General features: G+C 48.3%; 1 protein-coding gene across 2 annotated transcripts; it reads left to right on the top strand.

Moving 5' to 3' along the window:
• The first annotated feature begins 4,828 nt into the window (after positions 1-4,828).
• Positions 4,829-23,448, top strand: LOC141111982 (uncharacterized). 2 transcript variants are annotated; one of them, XM_073604250.1, is made up of 6 exons: positions 4,830-6,145; positions 12,547-12,699; positions 13,992-14,198; positions 16,543-16,749; positions 19,154-19,360; positions 22,238-23,448. In XM_073604250.1, the coding sequence occupies exons 1-6, from the start codon at positions 5,041-5,043 to the stop codon at positions 22,828-22,830; spliced, it is 2,472 nt and encodes an 823-aa protein (XP_073460351.1). In that variant the 5' UTR covers positions 4,830-5,040; the 3' UTR covers positions 22,831-23,448. The 2 variants fall into 2 exon arrangements, with proteins under 2 accessions (XP_073460352.1, XP_073460351.1); XM_073604251.1 differs by lacking the exon at positions 12,547-12,699 and having other exon boundaries at positions 4,829-6,145.
• The last annotated feature ends 708 nt before the right edge of the window (positions 23,449-24,156 follow it).

Raw genomic sequence — 24,156 nt, 5'->3', positions numbered from 1 at the left:
CATAGAGCATTTTTGGCTTTTTACTTTAAAAGATAACTGCTTTTATGAGAAGTACAGTTATCCGTCCCCTGACCTGAACCCCTCCCCCAGCCCAGGTGAGCACTTACCTGGATCAGATGACCACAGCCTGCGGGAATCCTCAGAGTCTTCAGCGGAAATCTACTTTCTTCTTAGGCTTGATTGAGAAGCCCATGCAAGAACAATTGTTATATTAACCACTTGCTTACTGGGCACCTAAATCCCCCTCCTGTCCAGACCAATTTTCAGCTTTTAGTGCTGTCACTCTTTGAATGACAATTGTGCGGTCATACAACACTGCACCCAAATTACATTTTTATCATTTTTTTCCACAAATAGAGCTTTCTTTTTGATCACCTCTGGGTTTTTTATTTTTTGTTAAAAGAATTTAAAAAAAACGACTTTAAAAAAAAAAAATACAAAATCGTTTTATATTTTGTTAATACATTTTGCAAACAGGTAGTTTTTCTCCTTCATTGATGTACGCCGATGAGTCTACACTGATGGGCACTGATAGGCTGCAATGATGGGCACAGATAGGCTGCATTGATGGGCACTGATAAGGCGACACTGATGGGCACTAATAGGTGGCACTAGTGGGCACTGATGAGGTGGCACTGGTGGGCACTGAGATGTGGCACTGATGGGTGGCACTGATGGGCAGCACTGAAGGGCATTGGTAGGTGGCACTGAAGGGCACTAATAGGTGGCACTGATGGGCTCTGATGGGCACTGGTAGGCAACACTGATAGGCAGCCATGCTAGGTGGCACCGATTGGCACCACTGGTGGGCACTGATAGGTGGCACTGATGTACTGGTGGGCACTGATTGATGGGCACATATGAGGCTAGAGAGATAGCCAGGCAGCAGCCAGGACACATGGAAATAAAGAGGCTAGAGAGACAGCCAGCCATGCCACCAGAGGGGTAAGTGTTTTATGTGTATGCAGCGTATTTGTAAATGTATACAGTTTGTATGTATGTGCATAAGTGGTACTGCTGTGCTATGTATAATAGTGTGACTACTGACTCCTGCATTGTGTAGGTTACATACACTTGACCCCTGTACACTGTATATTACACACTCCTGACCCTCACACTCTGTACATTACACACCCGACCCCTGTACTATGTATGTCACCCACCCTGGACTCTGTACATTACACACTCCTGCACTGTTTGCATTAAATACACATAACCCCTACACTCTCTACATTGCTTACTCCTGATCTTCACACTCTGTATACACTCCTGACCCCTGTATGTTACCCACCAAAGAACCCTGCACTCTACATTACACACTCCTGCATGGTGTGCATTACATACACATAACCCCATGCACTCTGTACATTGCCTACTCCTGACCCCCACACTCTGTACATTACACACTCCTGACGCCTGCATGTAACCCACCCTAGACACCTAAACTCTGTACATTGCTCACTCCTGACCCCGGTATGTTACCCACCCCAGAACCCTGCACTCTGTACATTACACACTCCTGACTCCTGCATGGTGTACATTACATACACATAACCCCTGCACTCTGTACATTACACACTCCTGACCCCTGCATGTAACACACCCCAGAACCCTGCACTCTGTAGATTACACACTCCTGCATGGTGTGCATTACATACACATAGTCCCTGCACTCTGTACATTGCCTACTCTTGACCCTCACATTCTGTACATTACACACTCCTGACCCCTGCATGTTGCCAACCCCGGAACCCTGCACTCTGTACATTACATACTCCTGACTTCTTTACTGTGTTCATTGCATACACATGACCCCTGCACTCTGTACATGACATACTCCTGCACTGTATTCGTTACATACTCCTGGCCCTTAAACTCTGTACATTACCTACTCCTGACTCCTACACGGTGTGCATTACATACACATAACTCCTGCACTCTGTACATTGCCTACTCCTGACCCTCAAACTCTGTACATTACACATTCCTGACCCTTGCATGTTACCAACCCCGGAACCCTGTACTCTATATATTACATACTCCTGCCAACTGCACTCTGTGCACAGGCTTAAATTTTAAAGCCCTACCACTGTTAGCGCAATTTTTCCCTGACCACCACCCTGCCCCTTACTCTTCCTTATTCCCCAGGAGTTCAATTTTCAAAGGTTTTCAGGTATGCAGAACCCTCCACCCCCATGTTTTAGAGAAAATAAGGGAGTTAAGTAGACTTAACATACTTCGTGTCCTAGGGTGACAATGCTGTTCCTTCATAGATGCAGTACATTGGTGTTGTCACCCTAGGACAGTGATGGCAAACCTTGGCACCCCAGATGTTTTGGAACTACATTTCCCATGATGCTCATGCACTCTGCAGTGTAGTTGAGCATCATGGGAAATGCAGTTCCAAAACATCTGGGGTGCCAAGGTTCGCCATCACTGCCCTAGGACAATTAATGTGTTACTAGCAAGATCCCCAGCTAAAAGTAAAGGGGAAGAAGGCTGAAAAATAAAATAAAAACTAATGCAGCCACCTTATCTAGGGACTGGGAAGTGGCAATATGTGACATTTTCGTTTTTGGGTTTAGACATGTTGTAATAAAAAATAAGCCAATGCTAGTGAAATAGTAGTGCTAATTTGTAATATCTGCTCGCTCATTATTTACTTTCAAATCATATCTGGTTTCATATAATTGGAGCCATATTTAGACAACATGACAATAGAACTGGGACATCTTCATCAGGATATCCCGCTATAGAGCGCACTGTTGTTTTCATCTTTTTGTCATCACCAATTATGGAGAAGTGGAGAATGGTAACCAGGGGACTGTCCCTTTCCCTGACATGTGGAAATGGGTATCTCTTCCAAGTACACAGACATCTGCTTCCTCTCATTTAAAATGTACAAAATCTCTAACTTGAGATGTCTAATCATTACCAGAAATGTCATTTAGTTCCTTTAAATAACTCAGCTGCATCCATTGGTTGTGTCCATTATACAACATTCGGCACCAGTTATTTCACTGAACTTTCTGGATGTCTTATAAGACTGATTACGACAACGGAGGAGTAAATGATTTGCAGCAGCTTGCTTTTGTTTTCACAACATTGATTTCACTTTTCTTAAAAATTTTGGTAAAATTTCCCTTAATTTTGGCATGTCTCACTGTCTGAGTGAAATCAGCTTAAAGGGGTTGTAAAGGTTCATGTTTTTTCACCTTCATGCATCCTATGAACTTCTCTCATTCGCTCTTTTTTGGTCTTATCATTAAAAGAGTTTTTCTTGTGAGCAAGCCGGGAGCTGTGAAATGCGTCAAAGAAGTTCAGTTTGTATGCAGCTTATTTGCTGATGATCAATAAATACAGAAATAAGAGCTCACATTGGAGTGCGGCTCTCGTCCTTATTGAAAGTGTTTTGGTATATCTATTTTATAAGTGCAAAATAAAAAAAAATGTTTGACCCTGCCAGAAATCTTGCCAATTAAAGGGGCTGTAAACCCTCGTGGTTTTTCACCTTAACCGCTTGCCGACCGGCTCACACCGGTATACATCGGCAGCATGGCTCCACAGCGAAAAACAACGTATGGGTACTTTTTTCCTTTAAGAGCCACCGGAGCCCCCCCCCCGCCGCAAGGCGGGGGACCCAATGCGCGTGCCCGGCGGGCGCGATCGCCGCCGGCCACATGCCATCACGGCACGAGAGACACCACGGCACGAGAGACACCACGGGGATTTGTAAACACACAAATCTCTGTTCTGTCAGGGGAGAGGAGACCTATCATTTGTTCCTACTAAGTAGGAACAACAATAGGTCTCCTCCCCCATACAGTTAGAACACATCCAGGGAACACACATTTAACCCCTTGATCGCCCCCTAGTGTTAACCCCTTCACTACCAATGACATTTACACAGTAATCTGTGTGGCTGTGGCTGGCACCTATTGGTGGCTGGCCAGCACCCTACTTTGGCTGGCTGGATCCCTGGTGTGGGTGGGTCACCGTGGGTGGCTGGCTTCTGTGGGTGTCTGGCTGGCACCCTGCTGTGGGTCAGTGGGTGGGTGGCTGGCATGGTGCACCCTGCTGTGGCTGACAGAGAGGGCGCTGACAGATGGACGGGTGGACAGAGAGCGGTGGGCTCACGGGGGGGGGGCTTACAGAGAGGTTAAGGCTGACAGAAATGGGTGAGCTGAAAGAGGGGGGGCTGACAGAGAGGTGGGGCTGACAGAAAAGGGGGGCTGATAGAGAGGGGGCTGACAGAAAGGGGGGGCTGACAGAGAGGGGTGGGGCTGACAGAAAGGGGGGGCTGACAGAGAGGGGTGGGGCTGACAGAGAGGGGTGGGGCTGACAGAGAGGGGTGGGGCTGACAGAAAGGGGGGGGCTGACAGAGAGAGGTGGGGCTGACAGAAAGGGGGGGCTGACAGAGAGGGGTGGGGCTGACAGAAAGGGGGGCTGACAGAGAGGGGTGGGGCTGACAGGGGGGGTGACGGGGGTGGGCTGACAGAGGGGGGCGGGGCTGACAGAGAAGGAGGGGTAGAGGAGAGAGACCTCAGAAAACACACAGCGCGCCAGGCAAAGAGGCGGGGCTCCGGCAGCACGTGGTCGCGATCACCCACAGACCAGTCCCGCCTGGCCGCACTTACTCGTGACCAGCTCAGCCAAGCCAATCGCAGGGCGCTCGCGTGGACTACAAGTCCCAGAATGCCACAGCGTGCGACCGCACGTGACCCCCGTTCGGCCAATCACAGGGCGCTTGCTTGGACTACAAGTCCCAGAATGCCACAGCGTGCGGCCGCACATGACCCCCGTTCGGCCAATCACAGGACGCAAGCGTGCTCTACAAGTCCCAGAATGCCACAGTCTGACTTCCTCTGAATTAAAATCGGCAGCGGGCGAAGTCTGTACGGCCTGGGGGTGTAAATTGGCACCTTGCCCCTGTGGTCCTGAGGGTTCCTTGGTGGGAGGCGACCCTCTATAACATCAGTGGGACCAGGGGACAGTGCCAGAAAAGATTCTCTGCTGAGGTTAGCGTTTGTGAGAAGGACAATGGAGGATCTGGAGAGCATGCTGGCCAGCATTCGATCGGCTGCGATTGCCAAAGGGCCGCAATGGCTGAGGGCTCAGCTTTCTGGCTTGCTGCCGGGGCTGGAGCCAGTGACGGCTACACCTGCCCCAGAACCTGCACATGCTGGGAGGTCACAGCCTCCTGTGCGTTCGAACCCTGAACCGCCCCCGAGGGGTTGTCGCCGCCCTGGGAGCCCAATCTTGGACCCTTCAGCCTCCCCTGCCAAGAGAACGCCTGCTCTGTGGTCTGGTGGGGCTGGGAGGAATCCCCTTGACAGGCGGACCCCCGGGGGGGAGCGTGGGTCGTCCCCCAGCTCCCAAACAACATCTGCGGATCAGCGGGACCTTTCGGCCTACACGGTGGGTGTCCTGCCCGCCGCTGGAGTGGCCTGGCCAGGGAGAGCAAGCTCTACCGGTGCCGACCCGATGCCTGGGGCGGACGGGACTGCCAGCGGAGGAAGCAGTGGTACTACTGGAGGGGGCGCCGGCGTGGCTACACTGGAGTTGGACCGGCGCACCGCTTCTGCCAAGCAGACAGCGCAGCGGGGGAGGAGAGCGGTCGCCAGTGACTTCTTCAGCCAGCCGCCTTGGGAGAAAGACAGGTCAGAGGGGGAGCTGACAACATCAAAGGAGGGAGCGGTGGACACCAAAGACTTCTTTAGCCGGCTGCCTTTGGAGAAAGACAGGTCCGAGGGCGAGCTCACGACATTAGAGGAGGGAGCGATGGACGCCAGTGACGTCTTCAGCCAGATGCCAGGGCTGCCTTCGGAGGAAGACGGGTCAGAGGGGGAGCAGGCAACTTTAGAGGAGGGAGCGGCGGACACCAAAGACTTCTTCAGCCGGCTGCCTTGGGAGAAAGACAGGTCCGAGGACGAGCTGACAACATTAGAGGAGGGAGCGATGGACGCCAGTGACGTCTTCAGCCAGATGCCTGGGCTGCCTTCGGAGGAAGACAGTCCGGAGGGGGAGCAGGCAACTTTAGAGGAGGGAGCGGTGGACGCCGAGGACGACCCTCTGCCGGGTTCTAACACAGGGCTGCAGGGATCCGGATCAGCAGCTGTGCTGTCAGGTGTCGCAGGGAAGCCTGGTAAGTCATCTCTGTGCTCCTCAGTAACGTGTTTGTCTCCTGTGCAGTGTACTGTGTCTGGTGGGTGGATTGCAAAGTCAGTCTCTGGGCGGAGTTCTGCTACAGGGGTATCTCAGCAGGTGGTGACGGCAGCCATGGGGCGGGGGGGTTGCATGGATAACATACTGCGGGCAATTATGGCTAGTTTTAGTGAGGTGCAGGCTCATTGTGACCCAGGTGGGGTTTCAGCAGGGTTGGTTTCCCTGGTGGCCGCGTGGAAAGCTGCGAGGGCTCCCACAGAACAGTCAGGGGCTGCGGCCCAGCCTGGGATTGCCCTTGAGTGCCCCGGGGCTGGATGCCGGGGCCCAGGCTTCGACTTCCTCTCAGTTGGGGGGGATGGGCAGCACAATGCGGCAACTACTCCCACGGATGCCCCGCCGCCTGCTTGGAGGGACCGCTAGGCACTCATTTAAAACAATAGGTGAGAGACGGGATTTGAAAAGGTGAGTATGTGGAGATATTCTCCCTCTTACCCCTGGAAAAATTCAACCTAGATAAGGTTAAGCCAGATGAGGAGGAGAAACGGAGTCATCGTTTTATTCCCAGGACCTTTGGTAATTGGCTCCAGGCGTTTCATATTCTGGCCAGGGTTATAGGGAGAAAAAATCTCCCGAGCAGTGCTCTGCACTTTTTTGCTATTTAGATTCCATCGGCGAGGCTCAGCGGGTGTATGGGGGTGTGGCCTGGTTGCAGGTATGATGAACAGTTCAGGCAGCTGAAGGCACTCGGGCTCTTTTTGAGGTGGGACCACAAAGATATTTGTGGATGAAGTTCATGACTCAGACTCAGGCCTCTAACGCTGGGGCCGGTGGTGGTCAAGCAAACTCGTCACTGTCGTCCAGAAAGCCTAAGGGTTTCTGTTGGCAATTCAGTGAGGAGACCTGCAGATTCAGGGGATCCTGTTGTTTTCACTATGAATGCTCTGGCTGTGGAGGTTCCCATCCACTCACAAAGTGCTTCAAACAAGGGAAGGGTAAGTCCTGTGAGGCTGGCAAGAGGGAGGACTCCGATGAAGGTGGAAAAGGTGGCTCTCTTCCTAAGTAGGTATCCCAACTGGGTGGCGGCACGTCTTCTTTTCCAGGGTTTTTCTGAGGGTTTCTCAATCTTGTGCGAGTTGCCCAGCATTCCTCCAGTCACCACTGACTTATAATCTGCGAGGCTCCACCCTTTGGTGGTGTCTGCGAAACTGTCAAAGGAGGTGGTCTTGGGGAGGATGGTGGGCCCTTTCACTTCTCCTCCAATGGATGATCTGGTCGTCTCTCCACTGGGAGTGGTTCCTAGGAATTGGGTTCCTTCTTTTCGGCTGATACGCCATCTTTCCCACCCAAAAGTCGATTCGGTCAATGATGCCATTGACTGTGAGTTTTGTGCCATCTCTTATGCATCCTATGACAAGGCAGTAGACTGGGTTTGTAAGTTTGGAAAGGGGGCTCTGTTGGCAAAGACGGACATCAAGTCAGCATTTTGCCTTCTGCCGGTACATCCTTACAGTTTCTGCTTGTTGGGCTGCGTCTGAGAGGGTCAATATTTTGTGGATCTCTGCTTGCCCGTGGGGTTTTCCAGTTCCTTGTTCGAGGCTTTTAGCTCATTCTTGGAACGGGTGGTGAAGGATGTGTCGGGCTTGCATTCCATAATTCACTACCTGGACAATTTTTTTTTTTTTTTTTTTTGGTGATCGGCCCTTCGGGTTGCAGGGTGTGCCACACTCTGTTGGCCACCCTGCAGCATGTCTTTAAGGTGTTCGGTGTGCCGCTGACGGCAGAGAAGATGGAGGGGCCGGTCGCCACATTCAAATTTCTGGGTATTGATTGACATGGAGGGGATGGAATGTGGGCTCCCACTTGATAAATTAGAGGACCTGCAGGCGGTTGTGTCGCTGCCCTCTGCAGCAAAAAGATAGTTTCATTCCCTGCAGTCGCTGCTGGCGAAGCTCAATTTTGCGTGCCGAATCATGCCCATGGGGAGGATTTATTTTTACAGGAGTTTGGCGATGTCGGTGATCAGGGCACCGTTATGTTAGGTTGACTACAGTGCACAAGGACAATTTTTGCGGGTGTGGCAGCTGTTCCTGGAGAAGTACAATGGGCGGTCCTTGTGGATGGAGGCGATGGTTTCAGATTGTGATTTGGAGCTGTTAACGGATGTGGCAGATGCAGTAGGATACAGGGCATTTTTTGGGTGTGGAGTGCAGCCAGATGGCTGGATTTTTGGCGTGAGGCGGATTTTCTGGGCGTCCTGATACTATTGGAATTGTTTCCCATAGTACTGGCTGTGGAGCTTTGGCAACGGGAATTCAGGATCAAGAGGGTTTGCTTTCATTGCAACAATCTGGGGGTGGTGCAGGCCATTAACAAAGTTTCCACCTCTCCTCTGGTGTTTTTTTCCTTTAGACATCTGGTGCTTTAGTGTTTGTCTAAATTGTTTTGTTATGTCTGTGCGGTGCACGTGCCGGGTGTGAACAACAATGAGGCTGATGTGTTGTCTCGCTTGCAGTGGGACAGATTCTGCATGTTGGCACCGGAAGCGGAGTAGCGTGGGGTGCCTTGCCTGGACCACTTGTGGGACATCGCTTTAGAACATTAGATGGGCTACTTTGGAATTCAGTGTGCCCGGCCTCTTGGAGCGCTTACGCAAAGGTTTGGGGGAAATGGCAAGTGCTGGTGAGGTAGGCGTTTGTTGTGGCGATGATTGTTTGTGCTTGTTACTGTATTTCATTGGCAGGAGCGTGGAGGAAGGGGCCTCGAATTTCCAAGTTGGGTCAAAAAATGGCCAGCTTAGCCTTTTGGTTTCAGCTGTCCGGGGGTTGGGGACATCACAAAGCATTTTTTGGTGAAGAGGGTTTTGCAGCGTTACAGGACGGGGCAAGGTCGTGTCGGGTGCTCGCCGCTCGGTCACCTTCGGCATGCTGGGGGCCATCTTAGGAAGTCTGGGTGTTTGCTCTTTGGCTTATGAAGCTGTGCTTTTTAAGACTGCATTTGTCTTGGCCTTTTTTTTTTTTTGGAGCGTTGAGGGTTAGTGAACTAGTGTGCAGATCTAAATGTGGAGGTGGGATTTTGGACGTGGCCGATGTTGTGCAGAGGGGTGACGGGGTTTCGCTTTTCAGTAGCAGGTCCAAAACTGACCAGCATGGTAAGGGTACTTGGGTGGCTTTGGGTGGTGTTTGGGGCTCTCCTGCATGCCTGGTACGGGAGTGGTTAGCGATCAGGGGGGCGGGGCTCGGCCTTTTCTTAAAGGGTTACTAAACCCTCGTGGTGTGGTTTTTTTTTTTTTTTTTTTCCCCAAACCTGTCGTCATACTTGCCTCCACTGTGCAGTTTGTTTTGCACAGAGTAGCCCCAATCCTCCTCTTCTGGTGTCCCTCAGGGGCACTAGTAGCTCCTCCCTGCATCGGGAAACCACCCAGGAGAAGCGCTCTCCTGGGGGGGGGGTTCCCCTGCTTGCGTGCTTCCGAGTCCAGCTTTTGTGTCCATAGACACAAAACCAGACTTGGCCCCGTCCCCCGGTGCTTGCGTCATTGGATTTGATTAGCAGCAGCAGGAGCCAATGGCTGTGCTGCTATCAATCTCTATCCAATCAAGAGCCGAGACAACGGGCAAAGAGGGTGTGTGCGTTTCCGGGGTGGGAACGAGCGGGCTCAGGTGAGTAATATGGGGGGTGCTAGGGGGCTGCTCGGTGACAGAAGTTTTTTTCACCTAATGCATAGGTGAAGAAACACAAGGGTTTACAACCCCTTTAAACACCTTAATAGGTCCGCCTTGTCCAAGTTCTTGAATCAGTTTTTAAGAGTCTCCTGGCCGTGGGCTTCCCTTCGCAAGACTACTCCTCATTCGTTTTGGATCAGAGCAGCCACTGAGGTGGCCCGTTGGGGTTTGGAGGACAGGCTGGTGCGTAAGATTGGGCGCTGAGTCGCAGCGCTTCAGGTTATCTGTGCGGCCCCACCTGTTGTAGTAGTCGTTAAGGTTCTTCTGCGGTGTGCTACCGGCCTGCATCCGGTTCATGGCTGGGTTAACGTGTTTGTCTTTATAGTTGAATAAATCAATCGGCACAATATACTGTGAAAATATAATAATGAAAGTAGCCGCTGTCACTTTAAGTGATTTCCCTACCACCTATAAACATTATAATGTGCCAAAAAACAGTGCTGCGTTACTTAAAGCGGAGCTCCACCCAAAAATGGAACTTCCGCTGTTCTGGTTCTCACCCCACAGGTATTTGCTCCCACTTCCGGCGCAAGATCGCCGCAGAATCTACAGCGATCTACGCCATGTCCGGCCCCTCCTCCGCCCCCCCCCCCCCCCTGCTTTTTTCCGGGAGACGCACAGGTCCCAGAAGACAGCAGGGACCAGTCAGATTGCGCAGCGCGACTCGCACATGTGCAGTAAGGAAACAGGCTGTGAAGCCTTGCGGCTTCACAGCCTGATTCTCTTACTTAAGATGCCGGAGCTGAGTCAGCAGCTGCAGTATTTGTAGCCGTTTTTTTTTTTTTTTTTTTTTGCAGATGAAAACCCGCTTTAATCTTCCCGACCAGCCGCCGCAGTTCCAACTGCGGCGTAACGGCACGGCTGGGCGAAACAACGTTACCTTATGTCGCTTCGCCTTTTGGTTACTAGGGGCGCGCGCGCCCCCGGAGGCACGCCCACAGTGTGTGCTCAGAGCCGATGGGAGTGCCCGGCAGGCGCAATGATGGCTGGGCACCCGTGATCGCTCTTGACAGAGCGAGAACCAGGATCTGTGTGTAAACACACAGATCCCAGTTCTTTCAGGGGCGTAGAGACAGATCGTGTGTTCATACTATGTATTCTCTCCCTCTAATCCTAGACAGTCCCATCTCCCTACAGTTAGAACACACACCTAGGGGACACTGTTAACCCCTTGATCGCCCCCTAGTGTTAACTCCTTCCCTGCCGGTGATATCTGTACAGTAATCGGTGCATTTTTATAGCACTGATCGCTGTATAATTGTCAATGGTCCCAAAAATGTGTTAAAAATGTCCAATTTGTCCGCTGCAATATCGCAATCCTGATAAAAATCGGAGATCGCCGCCATTACTAGTAAAAAAAAAAAAATATACACTTTATTTTTTTTCCCCCAAAAATATGTAGAATACATATCGGCCTAAACTGAGGGGAAAAAAAAACTTGAAAAAGAAATGTGGGATATTTATTATAGCAAAAAGTAAAAGATATGGTGTGTTTGTTTGTTTTTTTTTTTTTTTTCAAAATTGTCGCTCTTTTTTGTTTTATAGCGCAAAAAAGAAAAAAAAAATTGTGGGAAAAAAAAAGGACGTCAATTTTTTTGGGTACAGCGTCGCATGACCACGCAATTGTCAGTTAAAGCGACACAGTGCCGTATCGCAAAAAATGGCCTGGTCATTGAGCAGCCAAATCTTTCGGGGCTGAAGTTGTTAAAACTATGCATAATCTGTGAACAATAAACTGCGTAAATACGAAGTATTTAAATGTTGCGCTATTGAATAAATACAATTTTATAATAATACTCAAATCTATAAGTGTAAGCATCGAAAACGAAAGTTTGTGTGAAAAATATTTGAAGAGGATCCTGCCCTAAATCAATTCACCAAACAGAGCAACCAAAGATGAGTGCTCTACACCACCATTTTCACAGGCTGTTCACCTCATACCAGATTAAAATCAGCAGTGATCCTCTCTGGGGAAATGACACCTGGCGTGCTGTAGATCAGACCTCCTTTGGATAAATGGCTCCTTAATAGGGTTCCAATAACCCCCCCCCCCGATAGTCTTGCCCAGTAGAGTAGTTATATGTAAAAGAAAGGGAACATCTAGTGCTCTCCGTTTCCAAAAGATTTAATAGTATAAAGGTAAATGGGTATACTTACAACAAAAGCACAATCGGCTTGTGCAAACTGCAGGGCATAGCAAACATCCAATTCTCGAGATGGCTATGGTTGTAACGTCAGTGCGTAAGCTCCGCCCCTAGATGCGTATCGCCAGGGCGTTGACTTCTTCAGTAAGGGGTGGAGCCATAACGTCACTGCACAGGCTTATATACTCCCCTTTTCCTCCCTACACACGTGCGCAGCTCGTTAGCCAGCAATCACGCTGCCCAGATCGGATATATAGTGCACACCCCTTCCTGCAACATTGAAATACATTGTATTAACACAGTTTATTGTTCATGGATTATGCATGGTTTTAACCACTTCCATACCAGCCACTTTCCCCCTTTCCTGCCCAGGACAATTTTTAGCTTTCAGCGCTGTCGCACTTTGACAATTGCAGCCATGTAACACTGTACCCAAATTAAATTTTTATCATTTTCTTCCCACAAATAGAGCTTTCTTTTGGTGGTATTTGAGTGCCTCTGCGCTTTTTAATTTCCAGCAACCTCGTCACCATCGGCCAGAAAGCCTAAGGGTTTGTGTTGGCTATTCAATGAGGAGATCTGCAAATTCGGGGAATCCTGTCGTTTTCGCCATGAATGCTCGAGCTGTGGAGGTTCCCATCCACTCACAAAGTGCTGCAAACAAGGCAAGGGTAAGTCTTGTGAGGCTGGCAAGAGGGAGGACTCTAATGAAGTTGGAAAAGGTGGCTCTCTTCCTAAGTAGGTATCCCAACCGGGTGGCGGCACGTCATCTTATTCAGGGTTTTTCTGAGGGTTTCTCGGGTTTTTTTTTTCAGGCCAAACCCCGTTTAACCGTTTGCCGACCAGTAGAACTGCGGCAGCACGGCACGGCTGGGCGAAACAACGTTGCCTTACGTCGCTTCGCCTTTTGGTCGCTAGGGGCGAGCGCGTCAGTTAAAGCGACACAGTGCCATATCGCAAAAGATGGCCTGGTCATTGAGCAGTGAAATCTTCCGGGGCTGAAGTGGTTAAAACTATGCATAATCTGTGAACAATAAACTGTGTAAATACAATGTATTTAAATGTTGCACTATTGAATAAATATACGAATAATACTCAAATCCATAAGTGTAAGCATCTAAAACGAAAGTTTGTGTGAAAAATATTTGATTGAAGAGGATCCTGCCCTAAATCAATTCACCAAACAGAGCAACCAAAGATGAGTGCTCTACACCAACATTTTCACAGGCTGCTCACCTCATACCAGATTAAAGTCAGCAGTGATCCTCTCTGGGGAAATGACACCTGGCGTGCTGTAGATCAGACCTCCTTTGGATAAATGGCTCCTTAATAGGGTTCCAAGAACCCCCCGATAGTCTTGACCAGTAGAGTAGTTATATGTAAAAGAAAGGGAACATCTAGTGCTCTCCGTTTCCAAAAGATTTAATAGTATAAAGGTAAATGGGTATACTTACAAGAAAAGCACAATCAGCTTATGCAAACTGCAGGGCATAGCAAACATCCAATTCTCGAGATGACTATGGTTGTAACGGCAGTGCGTAAGATCTGCCCCCCCCTAGACGCATATCGTCAGGGCGTTGACTTCTTCAGTAAGGGGTGGAGCCATAACGTCACTGCACAGGCTTAGATACTCCCCTTTCCTCCCTACACATGTGCGCAGCTCGTTAGCCAGCAATCACGCTGCCCAGATCGGATATATAGTGCACACCCCTTCCTGCAACATTGAAATACATTGTATTAACACAGTTTATTGTTCATGGATTATGCATGGTTTTAACTACTTCCATACCAGGCACTTCCCCCTTTCCTGCCCAGGACAATTTTTAGCTTTCAGCGCTGTCGCACTTTGACAATTGCGCGGTCATGTAGGACTGTATCCAAATTAAATTTTTATCTTTTTCTTCCCACAAGTAGAGCTTTCTTTTCTTGGTGTTTGATCGCCTCTGCACTTTTTAATTTCCAGCAACCTCGTCACCATCGGCCAGAAAGCTTAAGGGTTTGTGTTGGCTATTCAATAAGGAGACCTGCACTTTCGGGGAATCCTGTCGTTTTCGCCATAAATGCTCAGGCTGCGGAGGTTCCCATCCACTCACAAAGTGCTTCAACCGAGGCAAGGAGCTGGCAAAAGGAAGGACTCCGATGAAGGTGGAAAAGTTGGCTCCCTTCCCAAGTAGGTATCCCAACTGGGTGACGGCTCATCTTCTTCTTATTCAGGGTTTTTCTGAGGGTTTCTCGATCCTGTGCGCGTTGTCCAGCATTCCTCCAGTCACCACTAACTTACGATCTGCGAGGCTCCACCCTTCGGTGGTGTCTGCGAAACTGTCAAAGGAGGTGGCCTTGGGGAGGATGGCAGGCCCTTTCACTTCCTCTCCAATGGATAATCTGGTCGTCCGGTCTAAAACAGGTATTTGCTCCCTCTTCCGGCAAAAGATCGCCGCAGAATCTACGGCGATCTGCGCCATGTCATGCCCCTCCCCGGTCCCCCCTGCTTTCTTCTGGGAGACACACAGGTCCCAGAAGACAGCAGGGACCAGTCAGAATGCGCAGCACGACTTGCTCATGCGCAGTATGGAAACGCTGTGAAGCCGCAAGGCTTCACTTCCTGATTCTCTTACTTAAGATGCCAGAGCTGAGGGACGGGTCAGGTGAGGACATTGTGGGCGCCCTGGACAGGTAAGTGTCCTTATTTGAAAAGTCAGCAGCCGCAGTATTTGTAGCTGCTTTTTTTTTTTTTTTTTTTTTTCAGGCGAAACCCCACTTCAACTGCTTGCCGACCAGCCGCCGCAGTTCTACTGCGGCAGAATGGCACGGCTGGGCGAAAGGATGTTACCTTATGTCGCTTTGGCTTTTGGTCACTAGGGGCGAGCGCGCTCCCCCCTAGGAGGCCCGCCCGCAGCGCGTGCCCGGCGGGCGCGATGACCGCAGGGCACCCGTGTTCGCTCGTGACAGGACTAGAACCGGGATCTGTGTGTGTAAACGCACAGATCCCAGTTCTTGCAGGGGGGTAGAGACAGATCTACTGAGTATGAACTCTGATCTCGCTCCTCCTAGACAGTCCCATCCCCTCCTACAGTTAGAACACACACCTAGGGAACACAGTTAACCCCTTGATCGCCCCCTAGTGTGTACCTCTTCCCTGCCAGTGACATACAGTAATCAGTGCATTTTTATAGCACTGATCGCTGTATAATTGTCAATGGTCCCAAAAATGTGTCAAGTGTCCAATTTGTCCGCTGCAATATCGCAGTCCCGATAAAAATCGCAGATCTCAGCCATTACTAGTAAAAAAAAATTATATATAAAGAATACATATCGGCCTAAACTGAGGAAAAGTTTTCTGGAAAAAAAATGTGAGATTTATTATAGCAAAAAGTAAGATATTGTGTTTTTCAAAATTGTCGCTCTTCTCTTTTTTTTTTATAGAGCAAACAAAAAAAATTGTGAGGGGAAAAAAAGGGTGTCAATTTTGTTTGGTTGCAGCATCGCATGACTGCAATTGTCAGTTAAAGCGACACAGTGCCGTATCGCAAAAGATGGCCTGGTCATTGAGCAGCTAAATCTTCCAGGGCTGAAGTGGTTAAAACTATGCATAATCTGTGAACAATAAACTGTGTAAATACAGTGTATTTAAATGTTGCACTATTGAATAAATATAATAATAATACTGAAATACATAAGTGTAAGCATCTAAAACGAAAGTTCGTGTGAAAAATATTTGATCGAAGAGGATCCTGCCCTAAATCAATTCACCAAACGGAGCAACCAAAGATGAGTGCTCTCACCACCATTTTCACAGGCTGCTCACCTCATACCAGATTAAAATCAGCAGTGATCCTCTCTGGGGAAATGACACCTGGCGTGCTGTAGATCAGACCTCCTTTGGATAAATGGCTCCTTAATAGGGTTCCTAGAACCCCCGATAGTCTTGCCCAGTAGAGTAGTTATATGTAAATGAAAGGGAACATCTAGTGTTTTCCGTTTCCAAAAGATTTAATAGTATAAAGGTAAATGGGTATACTTACAAGAAAAGCACAATCAGCTCGTGCAAACTGCAGGGCATAGCAAACATCCAATTCTCGAGACGACTATGGTTGTAACGGCAGTGCGTCAGCTCCGTCCCCTAGACGCGTATCGTCAGGGCGTTGACTTCTTCAGGAAAGGGTGGAGCCATAACATCATTGCACAGGCTTATATACTCCCCTTTCCTCCCTGCACACGTGCGCAGCTCGTTAGCCAGCAATCACGCTGCCCAGACCAGACATATAGTGCACACCCCTTCCTGCAACATTGCAATACATTGTATTAACACAGTTTATTGTTCATGGATTATGCATGGTTTTAACCACTTCCATACCAGGTACTTTCCCCCTTTCCTGCCCAGGACAATTTTTAGCTTTCAGCGCTGTCGCACTTTGACATGTAACACTGTACCCAAATTAAATTTTTATCATTTTCCTACAAATAGAGCTCTCTTTTGGTGGTGTTTGATCGCCTCTGTGCTTTTTAATTTCCAGCAACCTCGTCACCATCGGCCAGAAAGCCTAATGATTTCTGTTGGCTATTTAACGAGGAGATCTGCAAATTCGGGGAATCCTGTCGTTTTCGCCATGAATGCTCGAGCTGCAGAGGTGCCCATCCACTCACAAAGTGCTTCAAACAAGACAAGGAGCTGGCAAAAGGGAGGACTCCGATGGTGGTGGAAAAGGTGGCTCCCTCCCTAAGTAGGTATCCCAACCGGGTGGCGGCACGTCTTCTTTTCTTTTCCAGGGTTTTTCTGAGGGTTTCTTGATCCTGTACGCGTTGTCCAGCATTTCTCCAGTCACCACTAACTTAAAATCTGCGAGGCTCCACCCTTTGGTGTCTGCGAAACTGTCAAAGGAGGTGGCCTTGGGGGGAGGATGGCAGGCCCTCTTACTTCCCCCTCCAATGGATAATCTGGTCGTCCGGTCTAACACAGGTATTTGCTCCCACTTCTGGCGAAAGATCGCCGCAGAATCTACGGCGATCTGCGCGCCATGTCCGGCCCCTCCCCCGCCCCCCCCGCTTTCTTCTGAGAGACACACAGGTTCCCGAAGTCAGCAGGACCAGTCAGAATGTGCAGCGCGACTCGCACATGCGCAGTAAGGAAACAGGCTGTGAAACCGCAAGGCTTCACTTCTGATTCTCTTACTTAAGATGCCGGCTCCTCCACCCGAAGCCGAGGGACGGGTCAGCTTCGGGTGAGGACATTGCAGGCGCCCTGGACAGGTAAGTGTCCTTATTTTAAAAGTCAGCAGCTGCAGTATTTGTAGCTGCTTTTTGCAGGCAAAACCCCCGCTTTAACTGGGTGCCGACCAGCCGCCGCAGTTCTACTGCGGCAGAACGGCACGGCTGGGCGAAACTGTTACCTTACATCACTTCGCCTCTTGTTCACTAGGGGTAAGCGCGCGCCCCTGGAGGCACACCCGCAGCGTGTGCCCAGAGCCGATGGGAGTGCCCGGCAGGCGCGATGACTGCCGGGCACCCGTGATAGCTCGTGACAGAGCGAGAACCGGGATCTGTGTGTTTGTAAACACACAGATCACGGTTATTTCAGGGGAGTAGAGACAGATTGTGTGTTCATACTGAGTATGAACACCGATCTCTCTCTCTCCTCCTAGACAGTCCCATCCCTACAGTTAGAACACACACCTAGGGAACACAGTTAACCCCTTGATCGCCCCCTAGTATGAACCTCTTTCCTGCCAGTGACATACAGTAATCAGTTAATTTTTATAGCACTGATCGCTGTATAATTGTCAATGGTCCCAAAAATGTGTCAAGTGTCCAATTTGTCCGCCACAATATTACAGTCCTGATAAAAATCGCAGATCTCTGCCATTACTAGTAAAAAAATATATACATACGCTTATTGCGTTTCCTTATGTATTTTTTGTAAAAAAAAAAAAATCTGCCTAAACTGAGGAAAAGTTTTATGGAAAAAAATGTGATATTTATTATAGCAAAAAGTAAGATACTGTGTTTTTTTTCAAAATTGTCGCTCTTTTATCACGCAAAAAAAATAAAAAATTGTGGGGGAAAAAAAAGATGTCAATTTTGTTTGGTTGCAGTGTCGCATGACCGCAAGTGTCAGTTAAAGCGACGCAGTGCCGTATCGCAAAAGATGGCCTGGTCATTGAGCAGCCAAATCTTCCAGGGCTGAAGTGGTTAAAACTATGCATAATCTGTGAACAATAAACTGTAAATACAATGTATTTAAATGTTGTACTATTGAATAAATATAATAATAATACTCAAATCCATAAGTGTAAGCATCTAAAACGAAAGTTTGCATGAAAAATATTTAATTGAAGAGGATCCTGCCCTAAATCAATTCACCAAACAGAGCAACCAAAGATGAGTGCTCTACACCAACATTTTCACAGGCTGCTCACCTCATACCAGATTAAAATCAGCAGTGATCCTCTCTGGGGAAATGACACCTGGCGTGCTGTAGATCAGACCTCCTTTGGATAAATGGCTTCATAATAGGGTTCCAAGAACCCCCCGATAATCTTGCCCAGTAGAGTAGTTATATGTAAAAGAAAGGGAACATCTAGTGTTCTCCGTTTCCAAAAGATTTAATAGTATAAAGGTAAATGGGTATACATACAAGAAAAGCACAGTCAGCTTGTGCAAACTGCAGGGCATAGCAAACATCCAATTCTCGAGATGACTATGGTTGTAACGGCAGTGCGCAAGCTCTGCCCCCTAGACGCGTATAGTCAGTGCGTTGACTTCTTCAGTAAGGGGTGGAGCCATAACGTCACTGCACAGGCTTATATACTCCCCTTTCCTCCCTACACACGTGCGCAGCTCGTTAGCCAGCAATCACGCTGCCCAGACCGGACATATAGTGCACACCCCTTCCTGCAACATTGCAATACAATGTATTAACACAGTTTATTGTTCATGAATTATGCATGGTTTTAACCACTTCCATACCAGGTACTTTCCCCCTTTCCTGCCCAGGACAATTTTTAGCTTTCAGCGCTGTCGCACTTTGACATGTAACACTGTACCCAAATTAAATTTTTATCATTTTCTTCCCAAAATAGAGCTCTCTTTTGGTGGTGTTTGATCGCCTCTGCGCTTTTTAATTTCCAGCAACCTCGTCACCATCGGCCGGAAAGCCTAATGATTTCTGTTGGCTATTTAACGAGGAGATCTGCAAATTTGGGGAATCCTGTCGTTTTCGCCATGAATGCTCGAGCTGCGGAGATTCCCATCCACTCACAAAGTGCTTCAAACAAGACAAGGAGCTGGCAAAAGGGAGGACTCCGATGGTGGTGGAAAAGGTGGCTCCCTCCCTAAGTAGGTATCCCAACCGGGTGGCAGCACGTCTTCTTTTCCAGGGTTTTTCTGAGGGTTTCTCGATCCTTTACGCGTTGTCCAGCATTCTCCAGTCACCACTAACTTACGATCTGCGAGGCTCCACCCTACGGTGATGTCTGTGAAACTGTCAAAGGAGGTGGCCTTGGGGGGGAGGATGGCAGGCCCTCTTACTTCCACTCCAATGGATAATCTGGTCGTCCGGTCTAATACAAGTGTTTGGCCCCTCCATCCGCCCCCCCCCCCCCCCCCTCTGCTTTCTTCTGGGAGACACACAGGTTCCAGAAGACAGCAGGGACCAGTCAGAATGCGCAGCGCAACTCGCACATGCGCAATAAGGAAACAAGCTGTGAAGCCGCAAGGCTTCACTTCCTGATTCTCTTAAGATGCCAGCGCGTCCACCCGAGGGACGGGTCGGCTTCGGGTGAGGACATTGCAGGCGCCCTGGACAGGTAAGTGTCCTTATTTTAAAAGTCAGCAGCTGCAGTATTTGTAGCTGCTTTTTGCAGGCGAAACCCCGCTTTAACTGGGTGCCGACCAGCCGCTGCAGTTCTACTGCGGCAGAAAGGCACGGCTGGGCGAATCGACGTTACCTTACTTTGCTTCGCCTTTTGTTCACTAGGGGTGAGCGCATGCTCCCGGAGGCATGCCCGCAGCGTGTGCCCAGAGCCGATGGGAGTGCCTGGCGGGCCGATGTCCGCCAGGCACCTGTGATCGCTTGTGACAGCGAGAACCGGGATCTGTGTGTATAAACACACAGATCCCGGTTCTTTCAGGGGAGTAGAGACAGATCATGTGTTCATACTGAGTATGAACACCGATCTCTCTCCTCCTAGACAGTCCCATCCCCTCCTACAGTTAGAACACACACCTAGGGAACACAGTTAACCCCTTGATCGCCCCCAGTGTTAACTATTTCCCAGCCAGTGACATTTATACTGTAAAATATACGCTTATTGCAAGTTTTTTTTTTTTTTTTTTTTTTTTTCAAAAAATGTGTAGAAGAATACATATCGGCTTAAACTGAGGAAAAATTAAAAAAAAAAAAAAAAAAAAAGTGGGATATTTATTATAGCAAAAAGTAAAAGATAAATTTTTTTTTTTTTTCAAAATTGTCGCTCTTCTTTTGTTTATAGCGCTAAAAAATAAAAATTGTAGGGGAAAAAGACGTCAATTTTGTTTGGGTACACGCGTCGCATGACCGCAATTGTCAGTTAAAGCGACACAGTGCCATATCGCAAAAGATGGCCTGGTCATTGAGCAGCCAAATCTTCCGGGGCTGAAGTGGTTAAAACTATGCATAATCTGTGAACAATAAACTGTGTAAATACAATGTATTTAAATGTTGCACTAGTGAATAAATATAATAATACTCAAATTCATAAGTGTAAGCATCGAAAATGAAAGTTTGTGTGAAAAATATTTGATTGAAGAGGATCCTGCCCTAAATCAATTCGCCAAACAGAGCAACCAAAGATGAGTGCTCTACACCAACATTTTCACAGGCTGCTCACCTCATACCAGATTAAAATCAGCAGTGATCCTCTCTGGGGAAATGACACCTGGCGTGCTGTAGATCAGACCTCCTTTGGATAAATGGCTCCTTAATAGGGTTCCAATAACCCCCCCGATAGTCTTGCCCTGTAAAGTAGTTATATGTAAAAGAAAGGGAACATCTAGTGCTCTCCGTTTCCAAAAGATTTAATAGTATAAAGGTAAATGGGTATACTTACAACAAAAGCACAGTCGGCTCATGCAAACTGCAGGGCATAGCAAACATCCAATTTTCGAGATGACTATGGTTGTAACGTCAGTGCGTAAGCTCCGCCCCCTAAACGTGTATCCTCAGGGCGTTGACTTCCTAAGTAAGGGGTGGAGCCATAGGCTTATATACTCCCCTTTCCTCCCTACACACGTGCGCAGCTCGTTAGCCAGCAATCACACTGCCCAGACCGGACATATAGTGCACACCCCTTCCTGCAACATTGAAATACATTGTATTAACACAGTTTATTGTTCATGAATTTTGCATGGTTTTAACCACTTCCATACCGGGCACTTTCCCCCCATTTCCTGCCCAGGACAATTTTTAGCTTTCAGCGCTGTCGCAGTTTGACAATTGCGCAGTCATGTAACACTGTACCCAAATTAAATTTTTATCATTTTCTTCCCACAAATAGAGCTTTCTTTTGGTGGTGTTTGGTCGCCTCTGCGGTTTTTAATGTTTGCCCTATAAGCGAAAAAAGACCGACAATTAAAAAAAAACTGATGGGTGGCACTGATTGGCACTTCGATGGGGCACTGGCACGTTTTTGGGCACTGTTGTGGACACTGACAGATGTTTATTATGGGGACAGGTTGGCAGGTGTTGGGCACTGATTGGCAGCTGATGAGCACCTTTTGATGGGGGCTGTGCTGATAATCATTGTGCCAATTATCAGCACAGACCCACCCCTCTGACAGGTAGAGCCGCCGATTGGCTCTCCCTGTCAGCATGACCCGAGGAAAGCCATTTACCGGCACTTCCTGGTTCACGCGATGATCAGCTGTGATTGGTCACAGCTGATCACGTGATAAGAAGCCTCTGTCAGAGGCTTTATACCACGATCGGAGTTGCGGTGTGTCACTGACACACCGCACCTCCAATCACCCCACTGTGCCAGCTGTGTTATCCTGGGCACGTCATATGACGTCCGGTCAGGATGTCACAACCACTTTGCCACCGTCATTCTGCTGTATGGCAGGCGGCAAGTGATTAAGTAGCGCAGCACTGTTTTTTGTCTTTCTTTATGTTCGAGTTGTGTCTTATGTGTTGTGGTTATATTCATGTTGGTTTTATGATTATGTCTTGTTTTTCAGGTTCAGAATGTTTGGTGTGGATCCTTGGCCATTCCTATGTTTTTTTGGGGGCAGAACAGGCTGCTCTTAAGCCTGAGGGTCAACAGTTGGGATTTCCCAGGGGACAGGTCAGGATCAAATGGATCGGGGTCCCAGGGATGTTATGGTCCAGGGTCTTACGGGAGGTAGAGCACTATTGCAGGCTTGACAGGCCCCCGGATGTGCTCCTGCTGCATGTGGGAGGCAATGACCTAGGGATTCGCGCCTCACGCGAGTTGAGTAGGGATATCAAATTTGATTTCCTGCGCTTGCGGTCCATGTTCCCCAACACTGTCATCGTGTGGTCTGAAATGATGGCTAGGACTTCCTGGAGTATGGCGATGTCTGTGGAGCGGCTTAACAAAGCTAGGATCAAAGTAAACAAGGAGGTGGGAAAATTTTTTGTCCGTAACGGTGGCTTGACAATTCGCCATCGGGACTTGGAAAAGGAACCTCAGCTGTTCCTGAAAGAGGACGGGGTTCATTTGAATGCGGTGGGGATTGACATTTGGTCTTTGGGTCTGCAGGAAGGAATCCAGCGTGCCCTTCGAGTGTGGCCTGCCGCCCAAGTGTAAGGTTTCACGTTGGGCGTCTGGCAGAGGTAGGGTGTTTTTTTTTTTTTTATTTGGAGAATGATGGGTTGGGCCCATCTCTGGTATGCGTGTACCTGCCCTAATAAAGTCGTAAGTAACACATGTTGGGGCAGTTGGCTGTGTCGGCTGGAGAATTTTCCAAACAATTGTGCCCGAGCTGGTGTAAGTTGCGGCTAGGGGCCATGGAAAGGCAAGGTGGTAAAAGCTGAACTGCTCCAGGGGATGGACTGAGAATGACGCTCTCCTCAATGTGGACGTAACAGGTGCTGGCTCAACGCAAACTATAATAAAGAAGGAAAATCTGGACAGCCGCACTCCAATATACGCCTTTATTTAATAAAAAAAAAAAAAAAAATCATCAAAGTTTATTTAGAAGCAGGGGCAAGATAGCTGACGCGTTTCACAAGAGGCCAGGTGGCGTCAGATACAGCTAGTTGGTCAGTCAAGGGTGCCTTCAAAAATCCTAAGACATAGAAAACAGGCAGTTACATTCAGCTTGCGAGGTTATGGTTTTTCTGTTTATTACCGTTTTATATTAGGTAATTGATCTTTCATGGTTGGTTATTGTAATAAAGGGCTGCTATGGCCATTTAAATACAAGGTATGTCTGGTCTGAATTATTTAAATAGGTGTAAGGTGGCATAACAGCTGGTACTTGGGCAATACCCCAATCATGTGCTGTCTGCCTATATTGCACTGTTATGTTCCATTCGCACCAAGAAGATGACGCACCTTTTTTCAAGTTTCCATTTATCATGTTTAGGTCAATCTATCAATTTTAATGGGCTGCCGTACGTGGAAGAAAAATGCGAAAAAAAGTGAATGACCCTTTTCAAAATCGTGCCACACCAAAATGCATGGTTCTTTTATTATTTGCCTTTTAGTGTGTGATGTGGTGTGCCATTAGGAATTAATATCGCCTCCACATGTCGGCTGAACGTTTTTGTCCATTTTCAGGAAAGTGTGCAATTTTGTGGGTGTTCTAGCAATACACAAGTGTGAGCTTATCCTTATCATTGAAAATGTTTCCCGTAACCTCTGTGGTCTGCTGAACCCCTAGTCTTTATGCTATGGAGTAGAAAAGAGGGGAAGGTGCTTGTATTTCTGTCCTAATAAAATGGTTGTAAACCTCAGACATGAAATATGAACAAAGCATATCCCTCCTGTATAGTGTGTGCTATCCACAGAGCACTAAGTGTCATTTCTGTCTGCTGCTTCCTTCCTCTATCAGCAAGAGTCACTTCTGACTAGTTTTCCTGACACCAAGAGGAAAAAAAGTGACAGGGGAGTGACCTCTAGCTGATTGAC

Source organism: Aquarana catesbeiana, linkage group LG11, assembly GCF_042186555.1.
Source record: "Aquarana catesbeiana isolate 2022-GZ linkage group LG11, ASM4218655v1, whole genome shotgun sequence".
NCBI classification, from domain to species: Eukaryota; Metazoa; Chordata; class Amphibia; order Anura; family Ranidae; genus Aquarana; species Aquarana catesbeiana.
Note: the sequence above shows the minus strand (reverse complement) of the source record. Positions and strands in the feature narration are given on the sequence as shown.

Excerpts from the sequence above, each read along its gene's own strand:
- LOC141111982 (XM_073604250.1), top strand. The coding sequence starts at position 5,041 with ATGGAGGATCTGGAGAGCATGCTGGCCAGCATTCGATCGGCTGCGATT. Across the intron at positions 6,146-12,546 it reads AGGTGTCGCAGGGAAGCCTG|CAACCTCGTCACCATCGGCC; the intron begins GTAAGTCATCTC and ends TTTAATTTCCAG. Across the intron at positions 16,750-19,153 it reads AAAGGTGGCTCCCTCCCTAA|CAACCTCGTCACCATCGGCC; the intron begins GTAGGTATCCCA and ends TTTAATTTCCAG.